General features: G+C 36.4%; 1 protein-coding gene across 1 annotated transcript in view; it reads right to left on the reverse strand.

Moving 5' to 3' along the window:
• The window catches only part of Gabra3 (gamma-aminobutyric acid type A receptor subunit alpha3), a 158,555-nt gene that overhangs the window by 49,680 nt on the left and 84,838 nt on the right, over nt 1-24,037 (reverse strand). Inside the window, exon 5 of the mRNA XM_052170752.1 lies at nt 4,179-4,261. Coding sequence (XP_052026712.1) covers nt 4,179-4,261 — 83 coding nt within the window. The remainder of the gene's footprint in view (nt 1-4,178; nt 4,262-24,037) is intronic.

A 24,037-nucleotide genomic window follows, 5' to 3' on the forward strand; every position in this document is an offset into this window, starting at 1 on the left:
ACCATGTGATGACCACCAAGAACAGCAGCAGTAGTGGAGTACAGGCAGCTGGAGCCCAGAAGACAAGATGTGTGCTACAAAGGACAGAGCTGGAGAAGTGACCCAAGCCCTTAGAGGATCCCAGAAGATCGTGAGTTAGATCCCAGACATTTAACCATTGGAGTTTGAGTTTTGCTTTGGTTGTTACTGTGCCATGATATTTTTCCCTCTTGAAGGAAGAAGGCATTTTAGTGGAGTCCACATTTAAGAGACTTTGAAAATTTAAAAGATATCGGATATTTTAAAGGGATTGAACTTTTAATATGTAAAGACTGTGGGGCCGGGCGGTGGTGGCGCACGCCTGTAATCCCAGCACTTGGGAGGCAGAGTCAGGTGGATTTCTGAGTTCGAGGCCAGCCTGGTCTACAGAGTGAGTTCAGGACAGCCAGGGCTATACAGAGAAACTCTGTCTCAAAAAACCAAAAAAATAAAAATAAAATTAAATTAAATTAAAAAAAAAGACTGTGGGACTTTTAAAGTAATTTAGATCTTGGGGATGAATAAAAAAGTAAGGGTTGAGGCTTAATAGTGATGTGTTTGTGTGTCAAGTTGACAAGGGGTCAATTGTACTGGCTGGTTTTGTGTGTCAACTTGACACAGGCTGGAGTTATCACAGAGAAAGGAGCTTCAGTTGGGGAAGTGCCTCCATGAGATCCAACTGTGAGGCATTTTCTCAATTAGTGATCAAGTGGTGAGGGCCCCTTGTGGGTGGTTCCACCTTTGGGCTGGTGCTCTTGGGTTCTATAAGAGAGCAGGCTGAGCAAGCCAGGGGAAGCAAGCCAGTAAGAAACAGCCCTCCATGGCCTCTGCATCAGCTCCTGCTTCCTGATATGTTTGAGTTCCAGTCCTGACTTCCTTTGGTGATGAACAACAGTGTGGAAGTGTAAACTGAATAAACCGTTTTCTCCCAACTTGCTTCTTGGTCATGATGTTTGTGCAAGAATAGAGACCCTGACTAAGACAAAGTCCAAACCTGGATCACAAAGAGTTTCCTGGTGGAAACCACATTTCTAACATAGCATCTTCATTCTTCCCTGGCTGTGCAGACAGTAGGCAATACTAATCACTTTATTTCCATAAAGGATTAAGATGTATTTAATGTGACTCTGCTCTTCCCTTATAACTAGGACATAGTTTTCTAAATTTTGAAACCGATAGCTTGATGAGTGCCTCTTTCTCCACCCTTTCTTCTTTTCCTTTCTCCCCTCTTCCTCCTTTTAGCACTACAGAAAACTACAATGTTTTATTAAAGTTGTACATATTAGTTTTTTTTTTTAAAACACAATTTTTTAAATTTTTTCATGTTAGGTTTTGGCTTCATTCTATGCCCATAGGATGATTTAAGACCAATTTGTGAATGATGGTGAGAACTAGCATACATTCCAGGGTTGGAGAACAATGGGCACGAGTTCCTTTATAAGAGGATCTTTCCTTTCTTCAGAAGTATTGTTACAATCCTTATCACTTCTATGCTTGGTCATGTTTGGTTGTTAAGGTTGAATCATGAGAATAGTGGGCACCAACAAACAGCTAAATCCTCTTAAGAAATGAAGTACTACTATTCATTATATCATAACCTGACTCATTAAGATACCACCTTAACAGATAAGATGTTTAGCCTGGAGCAATCTGGCCCACCTCCTGCTCTGGTTTCTAGTCCTACAGAAGAAATAAGAGATAAATAAATTTTCTTTCATACCTTTGCTTCCCTTGTCTCAACTTTGACACTTTCGAAAAGCTGGTTTTAAATTATATTTAGCTTGTTCTCTTTTCCCGTGGGTCCTTCACACCCCTCTCATACTGTCCATGGTGCCTAGCTCTCTTACTCTTTCACTTTAAGCTATCTTTTGAACTCTATTTTAAGCCATTTTCCTTCATGAAGTTTCTTTGCAAGTTTTCAAGGAAAGTGTCTCTGTCCCTTTTAGGCCCCGCCTCCTTGCCACTATTCCTTCTGATGGCTCTCAAGTCTTACTCAGGCTCTCATGTCAGTGAGTTGTGCTCTCCTGATAGAGAGCATTGCTGACGGGTAATTTCAAGATAGCTCCTTTCTCAAACCTGCCACTCTGATTTCTAACACAACTTGTCCCATTTGAAAGCAAAATCATTAGACTGACTATTTCTTGGTTACTCTTGAGTTTTCCTTCTACTATACAACTAATGCATCAGGGAACCTTGTTGTTGGTCTTTTCCCAGCATACGACTTTTCATCACCTTTATTATTATCACAGGTTAGTTGAGATATTACCATATGAAAGACTTCAATAACCTCCATCAGCATGTCTCACCCTAAATATTGCAATATAAAATTAATTTAACTTTTAATATTTTCTCTATTAACAAGTTTCAAAACCCTAATAACATTCTTCTTTCAAAATAAGTAAGACAATATTAATTGTTAACTCAAAGTATTCCACTTAGTTCCTCTTTATCCACAGAATGTAATTCAAGGCCCCTTAATTTTTTAGAAGACTCTAGAGGCTCTAGCTGAGTTTATACTCTCATCTCTACCTAGTGATTTCATTGTTATGCCCAGTGGGTATCCACATGGCTGCTATGATGTTTATTAAGCAAGCCCAAATACAACACTTTCCCCACTTAAAATCTTTTTCCTGAAATGCTGCTATACTGCCTAGAACACTATTTTCTCATATGTCTACATCGTTTGCCCCATTGCATCTTATGTTGCTTTTTAAAATGTTTTAGTTGATACATAAAAAGAATAAAGAGAATGAGTTGTGCCTATAAAGATAATATGTTTGTTGTCAAAGAAACTGAAAACAGATTGGTAAGAATTACCTTATTAGAAAAAATTTGCAGGTAAGTAAAATTGAGGAGATAGGTATCAGAGCTATCACAATTAGGAGGAATAATGTAGTATTTGATAGCACAGCAGAGACACTATTTTTCAGGCATTACCTGTACACTTCAAAGTACCTAATGTAAGATGCTGAATGCTCTTAGCACTAAGAAATGATACGTATTAGAAATAATAGATATGTTAGTTACCCTCAATTATATATATTATACATATGTATGCATGTGTGGGTTTGAAATTTCATACCATATCTTATACACCTCTATAATTACTATGTATTCAGTGAGAGGTTTTTTTTTGTGTTTTTCCTTACTTTATGTCTGCTTTTACCCTATTTTTTATTATATTTTACTATCACATTCTTCTCAATAGTAGGAGCTTCATCAGGCTAAGGATTCTGTTTATTAATGAATACATCCAACCTCATAGAATAGAAGCTGTCATGCAATAGACAATGTGTAAATGTTTGACACACTCATGATTGAGATCCTGGAAAGGATTGATCTAGCATTGGAGAGGAATATAAGGACAGAAAAAGGAGGGAGGTGATTGGAGAATGGATGGAGAGAAGAAGGTCTATGGGACATATGGGGAGGGGGGATCTGGGAAAGGGGAAATCATTTGGAATGTAAACAAAGAATATAGAAAATAAAAATATTTTAAAAAAAGAAAAAATATGTCACATATAATTGAGACTTTTCAAATGCAATTTCTATTTCAATATCATTCAGATGTGATCAATGCAGATCTTAATATATTACTCTAATAATAATTTACTCAAATACTCTTATGCTCAAAACTGCTCTCAAGTATATCCAATTTTCATAGCTGTAGTTTCACTTGGAAATGGAGCTTATTTCTACTGTCTACTCTGTAAAAGTTACATCAAATGGGAAAAGCAATATTCTAAAACATGAGCAAATCTCTACAGCTGTCACTCCTATTAACCAGCTACTGTTGGGAACTGAATATTAGTAAGTAGAAATGTGGGAAGAATGGACATTTTAAAAAATGTATGACATATTCTCTTGCTCTTAGGAAGCTAACATTTTTTTATTTGTCCTTTCTCTGTCTTCTGGCAAAGGACAAATGTTGAAGTTTCCATCTAATGATAGAAATTATGCTGAAATAATGGAATAATATTTGTTCCAGGGTGGTATTAAAAGCCAAGTCTACAACTTTTGATCAGTTAGTACTACTTGACCGCATTCTCCTGACCCACTCCATACCAGCAAGGATTTAAGTCAGTATTAAGAACTTCTTAGGAATATATTGCATTTCCTCTGTAAACAGATCAGACAAACAAAACTCAGAAAATACATACAGCTTCCAAACTTCAGTGGGCAGGCATGTACATCCATGGGGAAATCTTCTAAATGCATAGGACATTCAGCATGTATTGTTAACCTAAAAGGAAGGAGAAGAGAAAATTAAAGACAGCCAAAATAAATTTTATCAAACATGCAATTCTATTCGCACTCAACAACAGTGGAGTATTTCTAAGAATACCATGGTGTTTTGCTTGTTTATTTTCACTGAGAGTAAAGCTTGTGTGCTAACAAAGGTTGAATTATGTGAACTAGGGAGTTTCTCAAAGTAGCAGCCAATATTGATTATGTTTGATTGATGCTGATGTGAATACCACCTTATCAACTTAAGGAAAAAAAAAATATATATATATGGCCTAATGTTACTTCCTCAGCTACCCTTCAATAAGCATAGAAGCAGCAGGTCCTATCTGATTCATTTACTCCTGATCACAGCTTAATTATTTCAGAAAAGATTCTCAGCAGGCTATTATATGAATTAACCAATTTAAAGAGTGGATAATGAGGGAGAAAGTTATAAAAAGAATATATTTGGTATGATAACTAACAGACAGAGCAAAAATAAGCCATTGCTGTTAGAAGAACACACAAACATGCAAACACACACATACACATGCATACCACTCCAAAAATACAAAAGCAATGAAGGAAATCAGAAACCTCAAAGGTGAAATCTGAAAAACTTTGAAAAGAATTATAAATAGAAAAGCTCATGATTAAATTTTTCAATGAAAATATTAATGGGGTATTATTTATCATATGTATATATTCATTTCTTTGCATTAGTGTGTCAAAATAATCCATTTTAATGTTTCTGTATGAATTCTTGCCAGTCTTTTGATTGATCTGTCATTGGCCCCAACTTCATTCTCATGTGTGGGCATATGTGTGGGTATATATGTACATAAATAATGCCTACACAGTAAACATTTAGACTTGCTTGTGACCTGGCATCAATAGGTTATCACTATTTAGTCATTATAACTCCTGTGTATATGTGAGACAGCTTCTGCCAGGCCCATGGTGTTTTAATAAACTAAAAAGCTGGTCATCAATTAGAATTTTGTTCATTCTTTTAATAGGTTCCTCCTTTACACAGGCACTTTTGCTCGTGACATTATGAGACCCAAATTTTCCTTGGGACCATAATTCCTGATTAATAGAATATCGATAGATCAAACAAATGAATTTGTCTTGTTTCATATCAAGGCAATAGAGGGGCATGTAATGAATCCAATATACAGTCCCAATTCATTATTCTTCCTAATCATAGTGCTACTATAATAGTGTCAGCTAATAAAATATAATCAGGTGGTAATTATCAGGACATTATTGCCCAATATTGCTCCAGTTCGGTTGGAACAAGTGAGATACCAGGAAACATTTATATTTAGAGTTGAATTGTAGATGTTCTTACATCTAGGAAAAGATGGGAGGTTCAATGTGTAATTATTATCATTACAAGGATAAATTGCTAATAAGTTGAGCCATTGGTAGCATTTCACAAGTTCTAAAACACATTCAAATTAAATAATTCCATTCAGGTCTGCTCCAAATACTTGTGTCATAGGGATTCTGGTTGCCTGGAACAAAAGTGAATGTTCCCTCTATCTGCTCTCCCATGCCCTCATGGTGGTCCTGGAAGGAGTATACTGTGAACATCATTATCATCTATTTCAGAGAGAAAAATCCAAAGAGTACGCATGATTTGCTCAGAAACATATACCATAGAAGACAGGAGCAAGTCTAGAACTCTTGCTACATCCATTACCTTCTATACATTAGCTTATGGGAAATGTAGTAGTCATTTAAGAAATGCTTTATTTACCTGGAGTTATCTTTGGATAAATATTTCCTATGTATAAGGTAGTTGTGGTAAAACATGAAGAAAACTATGGAAAAAATAAGAGACTCGGGCCACAGTAATTGTTCTCACAGAAACTGGTATAAGAGGAGAAAATAATAATTACCTATTTGGTCAACACATTAATATAGAGTAGTAGTTGTGAAAATTAGCCTGGATATGGTATTGGTCTTTCCTTTGCAGAAAGAGCTCGAAGAACCAAAGAAAACAACACAGCTTAGTCTGGCAAAAGACAAACTCTGCCAGCACATAGGCAGGCTTTCTCTTCTTTACCCAGGTGGGATGGACAAGAAATGGATAGAAAAGCAGATAAGCAAGTTATTATAGATCAGTTCTCTTCCTAATCAGAAATCACTACCATTGCATCCTGCCTTTATAATCTATTGCTGTGGTCTCACTCTCTGCATCCAAAAGGCTGCTGGGTAGACATAAAATAATTTCCGCTTGACATTACTCATAAGAGGCAGTATCTTAGAAATAATAATGTAAGTGGAGAGAAGGTACACAATTTTCTTTATTAAATCCTCATGGAAAGTTTTCAGTGTCCAACAAGAGGAATGAATATTTCTCTTGTCTCTGCTTCTGTGAATTGTGAAGTAACCCTTTATACTTTTAAAAAATGTCAGATTGGTGGATATTACAGACTGGCTTAAGATTTGAGGTTTTCTCCAAGACACATGAATATTTTATAAGTATCCAAGGTATTAGTTAGAACTGTAAAGGTTATTGTCATCATCTAGTTCCAAACTTTGTTGGATAAATGACATACTGAAATAAAAGCCATGTAGGTATTTGCTGAAGGGCACATACCTAGATACACTTATTGTCTAGGAAGATTTTGAGAAATGTATACAGCCAGTTCCAGCAAAACTGATAAAATTCTCTTAAAGGTACAGAGAAAATGAAAGAATTGTTAACTTCAAACTTCAAATACAAGGCTGTATGAAATGAGGATTAACCAAGATGAACTGGAAATGGTAAGCAAGATGAAGAATGGCATTGTGAAGAATATTACACATGCTAAAACACAAACTATTGCTTTTGGAACTCTGTTGAAACTTTTATTTTTTCCATAGACTTTTTGTTTAGTTTTCATGTAATATAAATTTTTCCCTTAAATCTTTTATGATTTTTAAAGAAATACCTCATTTTTATCCCTTCTGTGTCTGTCCAACTTCCTCCTCTATCTATTTATCTATCTGTCTGTCTATCTATCTATCTATCTATCTATCCATCTATCTATCTACCCATCCATTTCAACACAGCCTTCTCCAGGAATAAGTCTCCTGATAGATTATGCAATCCTAAATGATCAGCCCTAAACAGGTATGCTATGTATATGAGCAACACTAAATATCTCATCAGGTTGCATTGCCTGGAGGTTTTTAATGCACTTTTTAAAAATGAAAGATCAGAGACTCCTCAAAGTACAACACTGATATCATAGGATTTCCACCATGACCCTGGAATTTGACTGCTTTGATTTCTATGTAAATGCCAAGGAGTAAGGAAGTGATAATCCAGGAGACTCTTTCCTTTAGGCGAGGCAGATGCAAATGGGAATTCAAAAGCTTTTAAAGTCCAGTCACAATGGGTATGCCCACACAAATCCTGCAACCCCCATTAAAATGCTCTCATTTTACTTGCATTTAGGCACTCTGGTTCCTTTGCAGACTAATCCTTTGCTTGAACCAGATTTTTTTAATGCTACTACAGTAATAAATCCGTGTTATTATTGCCATGGCCTTCTAACTCGCCACTCTGTTAAGAGAAGATTCTCTGTAATCCCATATACATTCAGAATCAGAGTCTATGTCTACTCAAAATCTAGAATTATGCCACCATACATTCCTCTCTTGTTTATGTCCTGAGTCACTGGGCTCTGGCTCTTTCCAGACTCTCTGAATCTGTGCTGTTGAAATTGTGTCCTATCTGCCCAGAATATTTTTTAATTTTTCTTTTGCCATCTTGACTTTATTTAGTATAGACTATATTTTGAACTAGATTTTAGCCATCCAACCAAAGAAATAATCCACCTGAACAGATTGTTAAATTCAGTCTGATATAGTTCTTTGTTTTTCAGTACTCATAAATCTTCCTTTGTACTTTCTTTAATCTTAGGCCAACTAGTAGTTTCTAAAAAAGAAATTCACTGAGTGAATTCGGCTGTTTCCTACCCCTCACACTATAGGCAATAAACTTTATCATAGTCTTTCTTTTTCTTTTCTCATATCACCTAAGGTATACAGTACCATAGGTTTTATATTTGTATGTATTGTCCATTTTCTTTCTTTACTATAGGTTAGGAAATTTTGACTATTTTTTTATTTGTGCCAAGAGCTAGCACACTGAATTGTTTGTTTTTTTATCCGCAAAGTTATTTATTTCTATTGAAACCTTGAACTAAGGGGTTATAGGTTAGACAACACAGTTCTGGAACACTGTGATTTATTTATAGGATAATAAATTTCTTTCTCCCTAATGAATTTTTATTTTTTTCTTTTTTCCCCTCACATAATATATCATGATTATTGTTTTCCCTCCCTCTACTTATCCCAGTTCTTCCTCAGATCCCCTCCCACCCAGATCTACTCTCTTTCTCCCTCTAATTAGAAAGTAAACAGGCTTCTATGGGATAATTGTAAAATATAATATAATATGATATGATATAGATAAAACAAAACTAATGCATCACAATTGGACAGAACAAACAGAAGTAAAAGAGCCCAAGAGAAGAAACAAGAAATAGAGACCCAATTGTTCACACACTCCAGAATCCAATAAAAACACTAAACTGGAAACCATAATATATATGCAAAGGACCTGTGTGTGTGTGTATATATACATATATATATATATATATATATGTTTTTTTATAAGTTCTATTATATATGTTTGTAATATATGTTACATACATTTTATATATAACATATATAAGGCTTTTATTATATAATTTATATAATTTTATTATATATACTAAAATAAAATAAAAATAAAGAAAATTTAAAAAGAAAAGAAAAAGCCTTTTTAACATGACAATATGAAACAACAAACTTCCAAAGAGCCATTGACTTAATTTTATGTTGGCCATCTACTATTGGGCATGCAGTCTACCCTTAAGAATAGTTTGTTTTTCCAGGGAGAGTCCCTTGAAGGAAACTAAATTTTCATTTGAGAGTGGCTGTCAATTGGAGATAGATTCCAGGTTAGGTATAGGGCATGTGTCCACTTCTCTTTTCAGCTCTAAGACTTCACCTGCTGCAGACTTTGAAATCCCTGTGTATGCTGCCTCCATCTCTATAAGTTTATATGGGAGGAGATCTTGTTGATCTAGAGGACTTTATGTTCTTAGTGTCCTTCATCCCCTCTGGCTCTTAGACTCTTTCTGCCTTTTCTTCTGCAGGGTTCTCTGAGCCCTGGGGCTGAGGGGGAGGGGTTGATACCGATATCCCATTTAAGACTGAGTGTTCCACTCCTCCACTGCTGGTGGGGTTGCAAATTGGTACAACCACTCTGGAAATCAGTCTGGCGGTTCCTCTGAAAACTGGGCACATCACTTCCAGAAGATCCTGCTATACCACTCCTGGGCATATACCCAGAGGATTCCCCACCATGTAATAAGGATACATGCTCTACTATGTTCATAGCAGCCCTATTTATAATTGCCAGATGCTGGAAAGAACCCAGGTATCCCTCAACAGAAGAGTGGATGCAAAAAATGTGGTATATCTACACAATGGAGTACTATTCAGCCATTAGAAACAATGAATTCATGAAATTCTTAGGCAAATGGATGGAGCTAGAGAACATCATACTAAGTGAGGTAACCCAGACTCAAAAGGTGAATCATGGTATGCCCTCACTAATAAGTGGTTATTAACCTAGAAAACTGGAATACCCAAAACATAACCCACACATCAAATGAGGTACAAGAAGAAAGGAAGAGTGGCCCCTGGTTTTGGAAAGACTCAGTGAAGCAGTATTCGGCAAAACCAGAACGGGGAAGCGGGAAGGGGTGGCTGGGAGGACAGGGGAAGAGAAGGGGGCTTACGGGACTTGTGGGGAGTGGGGGGCTAGAAAAGGGGAAATCATTTGAAATGTAAATAAATTATATCGAATAAAAAAAATTTAAAAAAAAAGACTGAGTGTTCCAAAGTCTCTCACTCTGCATAATTTCTGACTATGGGTCCCTGTATTTGTTCCCATCTGTTGCAGAAGGAAGCTTCTCCAATGATAGCTGAAGGCACTGATCAATGAGCATAACAGAATGTTGTTCAGAGACATTTTATTGATCCTTTTATATTTTTAGTTTATTATACATGAAATTATATATATATATATATATATATATATATATATATATACACACACACACATATCACACACATATACCCACACAGTAGTACTTGCTTTTACTCTAGGTCCTCAGGCTATATAGTTTCTTATTTTTGGTCACCCAAATAGTTGGTTTTGTCTTCTGGAAAGGACCTTAAATCAAACCAGATATTGCTTGGTGCCATTGCCCTAGCATATCTTGTAACCAGGATACCATTGTAGATGGTGGCTGGATTGATGTTTATGTTTTTCCATTGGTAATATGCAGAGAACCTTCCTGTATCAAAGATGCTAGTGCATATGGGTAAAGGCTCTATGTAGATATAAGCTGGACTTCTCTAGGTTCAATAAGTTTAGGTGTTGTCTTCAGCAAAGGAGCCTTTCTGTATATTTTTGGAGAGCAACCACTACTCTTTGCAACAGCCTGGGTTGTTTAGGAATTCCCATGGGAACCCTTTGGCCAGCATCTCAATTAGATGTAACACAATCCCAATACTGGAAGCTTCATTTGGGGCTTTGTCTCTCTCATTATTTGTTGACTTCATTTAGATCATCTTCATATATGTATATATTTTAGAAAGCTTCTACTCTATAAGGCTTCAATACTCCCCCTCAAATAGCCCTTAATTTTTATCTTTCCCCACAATCCTTTTCTCACTCCCTCTCTTCTTGATCTTCCTATTCAAGCACACTCTCCATTCATCCCTAAAAATTTATTCTATTTCTTTTTCCTAGGGTGATCTAACAGTCACCACCCCCAACCCTCAGCCCAGTCTCTTACTCTATAGCTACCCTCTGTAGTTTTATGGATTGTAGCTTACTTATCATTAATTTAAGACCTAATATACACCTACAAGCAAATACATATCATATCTGTCCTCCTGGGGACTGAGCTGAATATCTCAGTCAGAATGACTTTTTCTATTCCCATCCATTTACCTGCAAATTTCATGATTTCATTTATTTTAATGAGTGAATATTACTCAATTATATAAATGTACCACATTTTTTATCCATTCATTTATTGATGGACATCTAAGTTGCTTTCAATTTCTGGATACTGTGCATATAACAATTTTTTCTAATCGTATCCATTTACCTGCAAATTTCATGATTTCATTTATTTTAATGGGTGAGTAATATTCCATTGTGTAAATGTACCACATTTACTTTATCCATTTATTTCCTGATGGACAACTAAGTTGCTTCCAATATCTGGCTATTATGCATACAGCAGCAATGGGATCTTGAGGTAGATCAATTCCCCTCTTCCTTAGGAACCGCTACACTGATTTCCACAGAGGCTGTACGAATCTGCCCTCCTGCCAACCATGCATGAGTGTTCTGCCTACTTCAAATTCTCCCGAGCATGAACTGTCACTCATTTCATTGATTTTAGCCATTCTGGTGGGTGTAAGATGAAATTTCAGTGTAATTTTGATTTGCATTTCCCTGCTAACTAACCATGTCCAATATTTCTTTAAGAGTTTCTCAGCCATTTAAGTTTCCTTTTATAAGAATTCTGTTTAGGGGTATACATTACTAATTGAGTTATTCTTTCATGATGTATAGTTTTTGAATTCTTTATATATTTTGGATATCAGCCCTCTCTCCAATGCAAGATTGGTGAAAGTTTTTGCCCATTTTGTTGGCTGCTGCTTTGTCCAAATGATGGTGTCCTCTGCCAAGCTTTTCAGTTTCATGAGATCCCATTTATTGATCATCGATCTTAGAGCTGGTGCTATGTTCCATTCAGAAAGTCTTTTCCTATACCAATGAGCTCATGGATATTCCCCAGATTCTCTTCTATCAGGTTCAGTATGTCTGGTTTAATATTGTAGTCTCTGCTACTTAGAGTTGTGTTTTATGCAAGGTGGACAGTACAGATTTATTTGAGTTTTTCTACATCAAGATACTTAGATTGGCCAGAACCATTCGGTGAAGATTATTTTTTTCTCCAGTGTGTAATACTGGCTTCTTGATCAAAAAAATCAGTTATTTGTCGGTGTGTAAATTTATGTCTGAGTCTCTGATTTTATTTCATTGATCAGTGAGCTTGTCTTTGTGCGACTACCATGCAGTTTATATTACTATAGAGCTAAAGTGAAACTTGAAATCAGGGCTGGTGATACCTACAGCAGTTCTTTTTTTGTTCAGTAGTGTTGGATTGTTTTTATCTATATTGAGTTTTTGTGTTTCCATATAAAACTGAAAATTTTCCTTTCAAGATCTATAAAAAATTGTGTTTGGATATTGATGGATATTGTATCAAATCTGTAGATTGTGTTTGGTGGGATGGCTGTTTCTATCATATTAATGCATATTAATCCTTGAGAATGGGTGCCTTTCTGCCTACTGATATTCTCTCCAGTTTCTTTCTCCAAATAGATTATCTTAATCTAGCTCCATTATCAACCAGTGTCATTCCTACAATCTCAGATACAGAAAAGCCTGAAAGAAAGCATATAATGTAATTCCCCCCCCCCAGTGATTTTATATATGAGTTAAACAAAAATGAAGAAACTTCTCCAAAATTATGAAATATATCAGATTCCTAACTCAGTGCTGTACTCATTGAATAATTATAAACCATCTATCATTTAAACAGTGAAGATACAACAGAGGCTTGATATCATTTTGTCCACTCAAAGCTTACATTTGGCTATGGGAAGAAAAAAATGGACAAAATAGTAAGTTAGTTATATTATATACTAAAAGATTCCATGCCTGAGGGAAAAATACAAAGACTTACATACTAAATACAGGACATGAATTCACTTGAGGGAGAAGAGCACAAATAAGAAACAGGGGAGATGAGCAGTGAAAGAAGGAAGAGCAGCAAATGCAGATGCTCTTGGGTAGACCTCGATCTGTTTTCCTCCAGGAATAACAAGAAGGCTTCTATACATATATTACAGAGATTAAGATGAAAGATTAATAGAATATAAGTTCTGAGAGTAAAGTGTGGGGCTGGATCATTTGGTTTTTTACCAGGTGAAAAATGGAGATATTATAAAAGGTTCAGTGTAAATGTGATTCAATTTCACTAATGGTTTAGGATCACACTGGGAGCTATGCAAAGAATAAATTAAACAAAGACAAGGGCAAAAGCAAGGGGATGAAATTTTCAATACCCATCATGATTTAAAACTCTCAAAATCTGGGAATAAAAAAGGCAATTTTCTCAAGTGATAAATGGACTACATTGCTCAGCCTGGAGATCAGACAAAGCTTTCTGCTCATTTTTTTGTTCAGTTTTTATTAAGGATTTTGGCAGTTCCAAGAAGTAATGAACTCTGGGTGTGGAGTTTCTACTGGTTATGGTTTTTAAACTGTAAATAGTTAAAATACTACTTATGCACTTTAAGAGAATGAATGTCCTGGCATTTAAATTGTATTTTAAGAAATATATCTAAAAACTATGCAATGTAAACAACTAAGGATAAAAACTGGAAAATAAAAATCAAAATTCACTTTATTTGAAGTGAGAAGCTCATATATTCTATATATAATTAAGATGCCACTCTTAACAAACTGCTCTACAAATTCAAAACAAACACCAAAACAAGGAAATGATAAATGCTAGTGAGAAGATAGACAGAAAATGGAATTATGATTCCCCATTGGAAGCATGCAAGTTAGAACAACTATTATCATAAACAGCATGGAAGATCCTCAAAAGTAAAAAATGTGATTACCTCATGAGCCACCTATACCAGTTCTGAATATTCAGCTTTAAAAAGTAAAAACAGCACACTAAAGAGGTACTACAAACCTATTTTGGGCATTAACATGACTCATGACACTAGTCCCAATACCCAAGTTGCAGAATCAGTCTAGGTATTCACGAATGGTTAAAAGGATAAGTGAAACTGCTGTAGCATACAATTGAGTACTATTCAATGGCAAAAGAAGAATGAAATTCTGTCATTTTTAGGGAAAATGGTAGAATTGGAGAATATCAAGTTAAAATAAATAAGCATGACATTCACTTAAAACAGATGAATAGACATATGTGCAAAATAGAGAACACATAAATAAATTTATATATTCATAGCTACTTGATTTCCATCAAAGATGCCAAGAACACAAAGAAGAAATGGCATTCTCAGGAAATAGTATTATGAAAACTTCACATTCATATACAGAAAAATGAAACTACATTATTATGTCATACCTCACACAAACATAAAGTCAAATCTAATTAAAACCATAAGCATAATAAAACTGTGACTTCAGGAAGAAAACACTGGAGGAAGTTCCATGGCATTATTGTATACAATAAATATTTGGACATGACCTCAAAAGCACAGGTAAAATGACAAAAAACTAGTCAATACAATAATGAGATAGCTTATAGAATGGGAGAAAATATCTGGAATCCTACAGTGGATTAATCCAAATGTATTATGAACCAAACTAACATAATAGCAAGAAAATGCAATCTAATAAAGTATGATGAACTCAAATACACATTTCTCCAAACATGTCCAACAGGTGTAAGAGAAACTGTTTAATATCACTAATCAGGGGCACACAAATTAATACCACAATAGGCATGGAGGGATGGATGGCTGAAGTACAAGCCCAGCAACCTAAGTTTAATCACTGGGACCCACAGGTTGGAAGTACAGAAGAAAGTTGGCTTCTGACCTCCACGTGCAGCTTGTAGCATGGTACATGCATGTGCTTCTCTTGTACACTCTTCTCCCTCTACATATGCTGGCACTTTTTAAACAGTAAACAAAGCATTAAAATCATGTTGTACAAGAATAACTTTATTTAATAACACATTACAAACTTGAAAGTTGCCAAGTAGAATCAATGCTATCACCATGAAATAAGAATGGCAATGCATTTGATAATTAGCTTAATGTAGCCAATTCCCATGGTAAGCCTATATAAAACCAGGACTTTTATATGCCACAATTGCAAACAAGTTTTATTTGTCAATTTACAAAAATCATACCATAAGATTTAAAACCCACTTCTGCTGGCTAGAATGCATATAATGTGCCTTGCTCACATAGTTAACAGATGCTAGTTAAAGGTCTATGACTGAATTGTATTAGGAGGAAGAAATTGCAGATTCAGAATCCAGATTTAAAGAGGAAGATTCACCCCACTGGCTTACTGTATTTCTACAACCTCAAGATATGAGTGATATTAAACACTTCACCCATTTCCCACAGCCCAGGGAAGCTTACACACACAACAAAAGATATATGTACCAAAATTTCAAAAGTAAAACTCTCAAGGTGAAAAGGAAAAGAAACTTAGGAAGGAAAGAAGACACAGAATGTGACAGTTTGGGGCATTTATATTCTTATCACTGAGCTACGAGTGCTGAGTAACTAATTTCTATATCTTGGGGTTAAGATGAATTAGTGACTTGTTTATTTAGTGTCCAATGCATCCTCCCTGTAAACACAGTTTCAAAATGAATTACTCCTATGAGAGATTATACTTATTGCAGTATTTGCTGGATATTTCTTTTTTTTTATTCGATATAATTTATTTACATTTCAAATGATTTCCCCTTTTCTAGCCCCCCCCCACTCCCCGAAAGTCCCGTAAGCCCCCTTCTCTTCCCCTGTCCTCCCTCCCACCCCTTCTCACTTCCCCGTTCTGGTTTTGCCGAATACTGTTTCACTGAGTCTTTCCAGAACCAGGGGCCACTCCTCCTTTCTTCTTGTATCTCATTTGATGTGTGGATTATGTTTTGGGTATTCCAGTTTTCTAGGTTAATAACCACTTATTAGTGAGGGCATACCATGATTCACCTTTTGAGTCTGGGTTACCTCACTTAGTATGATGTTCTCTAGCTCCATCCATTTGCCTAAGAATTTCATGAATTCATTGTTTCTAACGGCTGAATAGTACTCCATTGTGTAGATATACCACATTTTTTGCATCCACTCTTCTGTTGAGGGATACCTGGGTTCTTTCCAGCATCTGGCAAATATAAATAGGGCTGCTATGAACATAGTAGAGCATGTATCCTTATTACATGGTGGGGAATCCTCTGGATATATGCCCAGGAGTGGTATAGCAGGATCTTCTGGAAGTGAGGTGCCCAGTTTTCAGAGGAACCGCCAGACTGATTTCCAGAGTGGTTGTACCAATTTGCAACCCCACCAGCAGTGGAGGAGTGTTCCTCTTTCTCCACATCCTCTCCAACACCTGCTGTCTCCTGAATTTTTAATCTTAGCCATTCTGACTGGTGTAAGATGAAATCTTAGGGTTGTTTTGATTTGCATTTCCCTAATGACTAATGAAGTTGAGCATTTTTTAAGATGCTTCTCTGCCATCCGAAGTTCTTCAGGTGAGAATTCTTTGTTTAACTCTGTACCCCATTTTTTAATAGGGTTGTTCGGTTTTCTGGACTCTAACTTTTTGAGTTCTTTATATATATTGGATATTAGCCCTCTATCTGATGTAGGATTGGTGAAGATCTTTTCCCAATTTGTTGGTTGCCGATCTGTCCTCTTGATGGTGTCCTTTGCCTTACAGAAACTCTGTAACCTTATGAGGTCCCATTTGTCAATTCTTGCTCTTAGAGCATACGCTATTGGTGTTCTGTTCAGAAACTTTCTCCCTGTACCGATGTCCTCAAGGGTCTTCCCCAGTTTCTTTTCTATTAGCTTCAGAGTGTCTGGCTTTATGTGGAGGTCCTTGATCCATTTGGAGTTGAGCTTAGTACAAGGAGACAAGGATGGATCAATTCGCATTCTTCTGCATGCTGACCTCCAGTTGAATCAGCACCATTTGTTGAAAAGGCTATCTTTTTTCCATTGGATGTTTTCAGCCTCTTTGTCGAGGATCAAGTGGCCATAGGTGTGTGGGTTCATTTCTGGATCTTCAATCCTGTTCCATTGATCCTCCTACCTGTCACTGTACCAATACCATGCAGTTTTTAACACTATTGCTCTGTAGTATTGCTTGAGGTCAGGGATACTGATTCCCCCAGATTTTCTTTTGTTGCTGAGAATAGTTTTAGCTATCCTGGGTTTTTTGTTGTTCCAGATGAATTTGATAATTGCTCTTTCTAACTCTGTGAAGAATTGAGTTGGGATTTTGATGCGTCCTTCTACGAAGCCACAATTACGCTGATACCAAAGCCACAAAAAGATCCAACAAAGAAAGAGAACTTCAGACCAATTTCCCTTATGAACATAGATGCAAAATTACTCAATAAAATTCTTGCCAACCGAATCCAAGAACACATCAAAACGATCATCCACCATGATCAAGTAGGCTTTATCCCGGGAATGCAGGGTTGGTTCAACATACGGAAATCCATCTATACAATCCACTACATAAACAAACTCAAAGAACAAAACCACATGGTCATTTCATTGGATGCTGAAAAAGCATTTGACAAAATTCAGCATCCCTTCATGCTTAAAGTCTTGGAGAGAACAGGAATTCAAGGCCCATACCTAAACATAGTAAAAGCAATATACAGCAAACCGGTAGCCAGCATCAAACTAAATGGAGAGAAACTTGAAGCAATCCCACTGAAATCAGGGACCAGACAAGGCTGCCCCCTTTCTCCTTATCTTTTCAATATTGTACTTGAGGTACTAGCTCGGGCAATTCGACAACATAAGGAGGTCAAAGGGATACAAATTGGAAAGGAAGAAGTCAAACTATCATTATTTGCAGACGACATGATCGTCTACCTAAGTGACCCAAAGAACTCCACTAGAGAGCTCCTACAGCTGATAAACAACTTCAGCAAAGTGGCAGGTTATAAAATCAACTCAAGCAAATCGTGGCCTTCCTATACTCAAAGGATAAGCAGGCTGAGAAAGAAATTAGGGAAATGACACCCTTCACAATAGCCACAAACAGTATAAAGTATCTTGGGGTGACTCTTACCAAACATGTGAAAGATCTGTATGACAAGAACTTCAAGACTCTGAAGAAGGAAATGGAAGAAGACCTCAAAAAATGGGAAAACCTCCCATGCTCATGGATCGGTAGAATCAATATAGTTAAAATGGCCATTTTGCCTAAAGCACTATACAGATTCAATGCAATACCCATCAAAATGGATATTTCTTTTTACTACATCATTCATGCAAAGGCTAAATATTTTCTTTGTATTTATCATACTGTGTTTGCTTTTTTAATAGGATTTAAGGGTAGATGCATATATTTTGTCTCTTGAACTAGATTGAATATTATGTGTAAAGCATTTGACTTTATATTGTAATATACTTAAAAACACTAAGACGGTGAGAATAAAGCCAAGCACAAAACTATAGAATCTAGGTTCTGAGCTCACTATAGTCTCTTCTTGATCTCTTGAAATTCATACGTTGTAACATGTTAAAACTACGGTAGTGTTTGTTGGTGGTACCTTTCAGAGGTGATTAGGTTATAAGGGCTCTACCCCTCATAAATTGAATTAGGGCCATTATAAATTAGGCCAGAATGAAGGTTGTTGGCAACTGTAATTAGGTAAGAACACATTAAGTGGATAACTTAGGGCAGACAACAAATTTGTTGGAGCCTTGATCTTGGACTTCTAATTCTCCAGAACACTGAACAATAAATTTGGCTGCCTATAAATTACCTGCAGCAACATTTTTGTTCTAGCTAAGCCAATTAAGACTGTGTTCATTTGCCCTTGTCACAAGTGCAGGGATCCTCTTGAAGATGAGGTACTGGTCATTGTGACTTGATCATAACTCTGGCCTTGCTAAACCACTGACCTTTTCAGTATCTTCCTTAAACTGCAAACACTAGTGTTAATTATGCAGAATGCTGTGGAGCTAGCCACAACATTTTCATATCTTAAAATGTTCATGTTTACTTAACTTACATCCTTTTTATTTAAGCTATAGAACTAATATAGATGCAAATGAATCAAGTAGATTATAGTTGCTATGGGAACAACATTTGAATGATTCCTAGAATTTTGCTAAGTGGAAACACAAACTAAACACTATCCTAGAGAAAACTCAAGTATAAAAATGCATGAAATAACTTAAGTTTCAAAGACTACAGAATATGTGTATGCCCTAACTCTCTGGCCAGGAGACAGACGTGCTAAGAGTAAACATTGGATGTCCCAGTTTAAACTCCACAGGACAAGAGGATCTTTGGAGTTCAGTGTGAGCCCCACTGTAGACAATCTGTCAACTAGGCCTTTTGGAAGGGGAGCAATGTACTCTGTGCTCAGAGCAATGTTATTTCTTTTCTTTTTTTTAAATTTTTTTATTCGATATAATTTTTTTATTTACATTTCTAATGATCTCCTCTTTTCTAGCCCCCCACTCCCGAAAGTCCCGTAAGCCCCCTTCTCTTCCCCTGTCCTCCCACCCACCCCTTCCCACTTCCCCGTTCTGGTTTTGCCAAATATTGCTTCACTGAGTCTTTCCAGAACAAATTCACACATCAAATGAGGTACAAGAAGAAAGGTTATTTCTTTTTTTATTGGATATTTTATTTATTTACATTTCAAATGTTATCCCCTTTCCCAGTTTCCCCTCTGAAAAGTCCCTAACCCATCTCCCCTCCCACTGTTCCCCAATCAGCCCACTCTAGCTACCCTGTCCTGGCATTTCCCAATACTGGGGCATTGAGCTTTCTCAGGACCAAGGGCCTCTCCTCCCTTTGATGTCCCACAAGGCCATCCTCTGCTACATATGCAGCTGGAACCATGAGACCCTCCATGTGTACTCTTTGGTTGGTAGTTTAGTCCTTGGGATCTCTGGGGGGGGTCTGTTTCTAAGATCAAAAAAAGATGCACAACACTATCTAGAAAGCAGTTAAGTTGCCAGGCAGACTATTTCTGCAAGCATGAACTAAAGGGCAAGATCTGGGATTTATGGTGCAAAAGAAAGGATAGTAAATCACTAATAGCCATTATCAGCACAGGATGAGTCATTTGAAATATGCCCTCCCATACACCCAAATCAAGCTGTGCATTAGTCACCAGAATCCCAGTTGTCTGTAGACTAATCATTAAATCCTCAAGCTAGAGACAGGAAACTTAGTGCATGGGCAGAGAGGCCATCCACCTTATCATTGATTGTAGCCTTCAGAGGGAATGCATTTGAGCTCAACAACTACCTCAGAGGTATAACTCAATCCTCATTTTCTGATGTTCTTGCTCTCTTCCATTCTCCATAAATGTGCAAATACTTGAGATTTCACAGAAGGATGTGTTCATTTTTCCCCTGACTAAATACCCATTCTTTCTATGTACAACCTTCAAATCTCATTCAAATCTTTGCTTGAAAACTGTTTATGCCATGATACTTTGTTAATGTTATATGGACATCATGATTTCCTCCAGCTCCAAGAGATCCCAGAGTACTTTTTACAAATATTATAATCCTTGACATATAGGTTTCTGAATGTGTAGCTCTGACAGAAGAATTTTTGGTTGTCATAGTAACATCCCTAGGATACTGGTTGACACATAGAAAATCATTGCTATGTGCTTCTTCATGCACAGTGTGTGTCATTACACTCAATACACAGAATCATTTTTGGTGATTTCTGCTCTTTATTCATTCTTTTCTCATTCTAAGTTTTCTAGATCCCCAAATAAGCCACTCCATCTCCTCTTCTATGCTCTTGCTGCTATTCATTAGAGAAAGGTTCACTAAATGTGGTACAAAAAATAAGGAACTGCAGGTAGAGTCCCCTAGAGTAAAAGCCATTATAAAAAAGCTGTGTGGGAAAAAAACTATCAATGCTTAGTTGCCTTGATTACACTCAATTCCATACTATTTAAAATCCCGTTTCCTGATCATTTCAGAGGCATTCTCTATAATGAAAATTCGAGTGCAAGATGTTTTTTACTTCTGGCTAGGAAGAGAGGAGCATTGATATCAAAGTTTAGGGCAGAAAGTTCCTGGCATCATGCTGTTTTTAACATTCAAACAATCTATCTTTAACATATCCCAAGTACATTAGCAAAACTGACCCAATCATACAATCAAAGTATGAAAGAAGGAACCATCATCTCAGCATGGCAGATATCATCTCTCAGTTGGTTCAAAACACCACTTTCCTCTTGATGACTCAACATAGAGTCAGCAGTGACTATTTCCTTTGTTTTTCAGCTAAATATAGGAAACTATTAATGCATAGCATATCACACAAAAGACACTTTGTACAATATGTTCCATTTTACAAACCCCCACAATGTGAAAGCTCTCCTGATTTCCAGACCTGTACTTCCCAATGCAGCTCATCATGTCTAGCTCATATTCATTACTTAAAAGTGGTCCCCAAGTATCACTGTATTTCGAGAAGTGGTGCATGGTTGTGTGATACAAAGTCTGCTTTAACTTTGAACTGGGTTTCGGTATCAGCTCTTCTTGTAGTGTTGTAACTTTGGACTAATGAAATTCCAATTTCTTTAGTGTAAGTTTGAGGCTATTAACAACAAAATAAAACCTCCAGAGAGAGTGGCCACAGTTCTCATACCTTATCAAATTTACTATTGCCAATAGCTTTAATGCTCAGATATTGCTATGTGACATGTCATTTTACAGAGAAAAGCCTAGGAACTACCTTAAAGCACAATTCATTTCCTTAATCACCATCATAATGCTTCACCATGCCCTAGTATTAAATGCACATGATTATTGCTATGAAGATTAAGGGAAGAAAATATATATAAAGCACCTAGCACAGTGTCTGGAACATTGCAAATTCTTGAAAAGTACAAAATTGCTAGCCTTCACCTCTCCTTAGCCAAATATTGAATTCTTCTTTAATATTTAGAGATAGTTTTATTATTCTTAATACAACTATAACCTACTAAGTATCCAAGGAAAATATACCCTAGACATACTGAATGTTTCTTTTCAATTATGTGCTTGGCTTCTGAGTTCTCTAAAAAATCTCCTTCATTCTTCTTTGCTTTACTACTCTGAATTTCCACTATCTTTGTCCAGGGCCTTGTTATTACCTGGACTATGAATACTCCAATAATTAGCATCCTTATTACCAAGTGATCCTTCAAGAATACAACCAGATGTTTCAGTTTTCAAACAATCTAGAATTTTCTTTGCACACAGCAGTATTTCTTTTCCCAGCTTGACTTGCTAGTAAGGCATATACAGATAACCCCTTCCATCAAAAGAAGACTAGAAAGAAGCAGGAGGCTTCAAAGAGAAGGCAGCGGCTACTGGAAATGTGTGTGCTCTCATAGTCTAACCCACAGTCACCTCCCAAATACCAACCTCTGTTCTTTCCCTGACTCACTCCATACAGAAAAACCAGTGCTGTTGAAAATCATGTGTTGTAATGTGGTAGAGCCATGAGATGAGTATACCTTGGGACCCAAAATGTGTCACTTCTAAACAATCCTCCTGTCAATGAAGAATATCTGTTTTGAACTTGAAAAAACAAGAAATATATTTCTCTCCCACTGATTACATTTGAACTTTCATACATTCAAGTTCAACTGTTTGTATTAGCTCAAAGGATCTTATCATGTCCTTCACATTTGTTTCCATTTTATTTTTTATTTGTTTAGTTTTTACATTATGAGCATAGGTGATTTGCCTCCATATATGTCTGTGAACCACTTGCATGCCTGGTGTATAAGGAGGTCAGAACTGGGTATCAACATCACAAGGGGCTGGGGTTGCAAATCATTGTAAACAGCATGTGGGTGTTGGCAATCAAATTCAGGTCTGAAAGAGGAGCCAGTACTGCTAGCTTCTGAGCCAACTCTTCAGCCATAATGATTTTTAAAAAATGTCACTATGTCATCAAGACTAGACTTGAAGTCATAATACTCCTGTCTCAGCCACTCAAGTGGTAGAATTAGAGAAATGTGTGAGCATTTGAAGCATATCACTTCAAAAAAATCAAGCAAAAAAACCAACAAAAATAATATTTCCCTGTTACTATAAAGGTATTCTGTATCTCATATTGAAATCCTTCCAAATAGTAGCATCATTTGACAATATTTCTCTCTTCCCTTTCTTTTTTACTTTTGAAATTTAAATATAATTACATTGTTTTTCACCGTCCCTTTCCTCTCTCCAAGCTCTGCTCTTCCCTACTATTGTTATTATCCAAAAGCAGTCTATAGGAATGTTAATACTTGGATCATTTTTACATCTTTTAATATTTGTAGTTTTGGGCTATAGAACGTCCCATGAACTACCTAGATCCATACAAGCCTCTGACCAGTCATCAAGCTCTTTGAGTGCCACTTCTAAGAAATTCTATTTGCTAGTATTGAAGTAGTTTAAAGTCATACAGACTTGTATATACCAAACAATGGAAACACATTTGTATCATTTTAAGTTACTTCTTCTATATCAGTTTAATAAGCATAATAAATATCTATAAGCATATATATTGAATAGTTACTACAAGATTTAAGATAATATAAGTAAGTGTCTCACATGTGGTAGGCATTCAGTACTTCACAGTTCTCTGTTTATGAGGTGAGAACTGCAGTGGCTTTCTTGTTAGAATGTTCTTCATCCTTCCTTCACCTAGATCTGCCTTGTTTATGCTCTCGGAGTGGTGTATCTAAAGCCCCAGCATTGTTCTTTCAACATATCTTGTACGTGCCTTTCCCCAAGCCAGGCCAATTCCATAACTGTTCTCTGATTTTTAGTGTATATTATTAACTCAACCCCTGAGAGCACAGGCCTATATACC

Source organism: Apodemus sylvaticus, chromosome X (assembly GCF_947179515.1).
Source record: "Apodemus sylvaticus chromosome X, mApoSyl1.1, whole genome shotgun sequence".
In the NCBI taxonomy this organism is placed as follows: Eukaryota; Metazoa; Chordata; class Mammalia; order Rodentia; family Muridae; genus Apodemus; species Apodemus sylvaticus.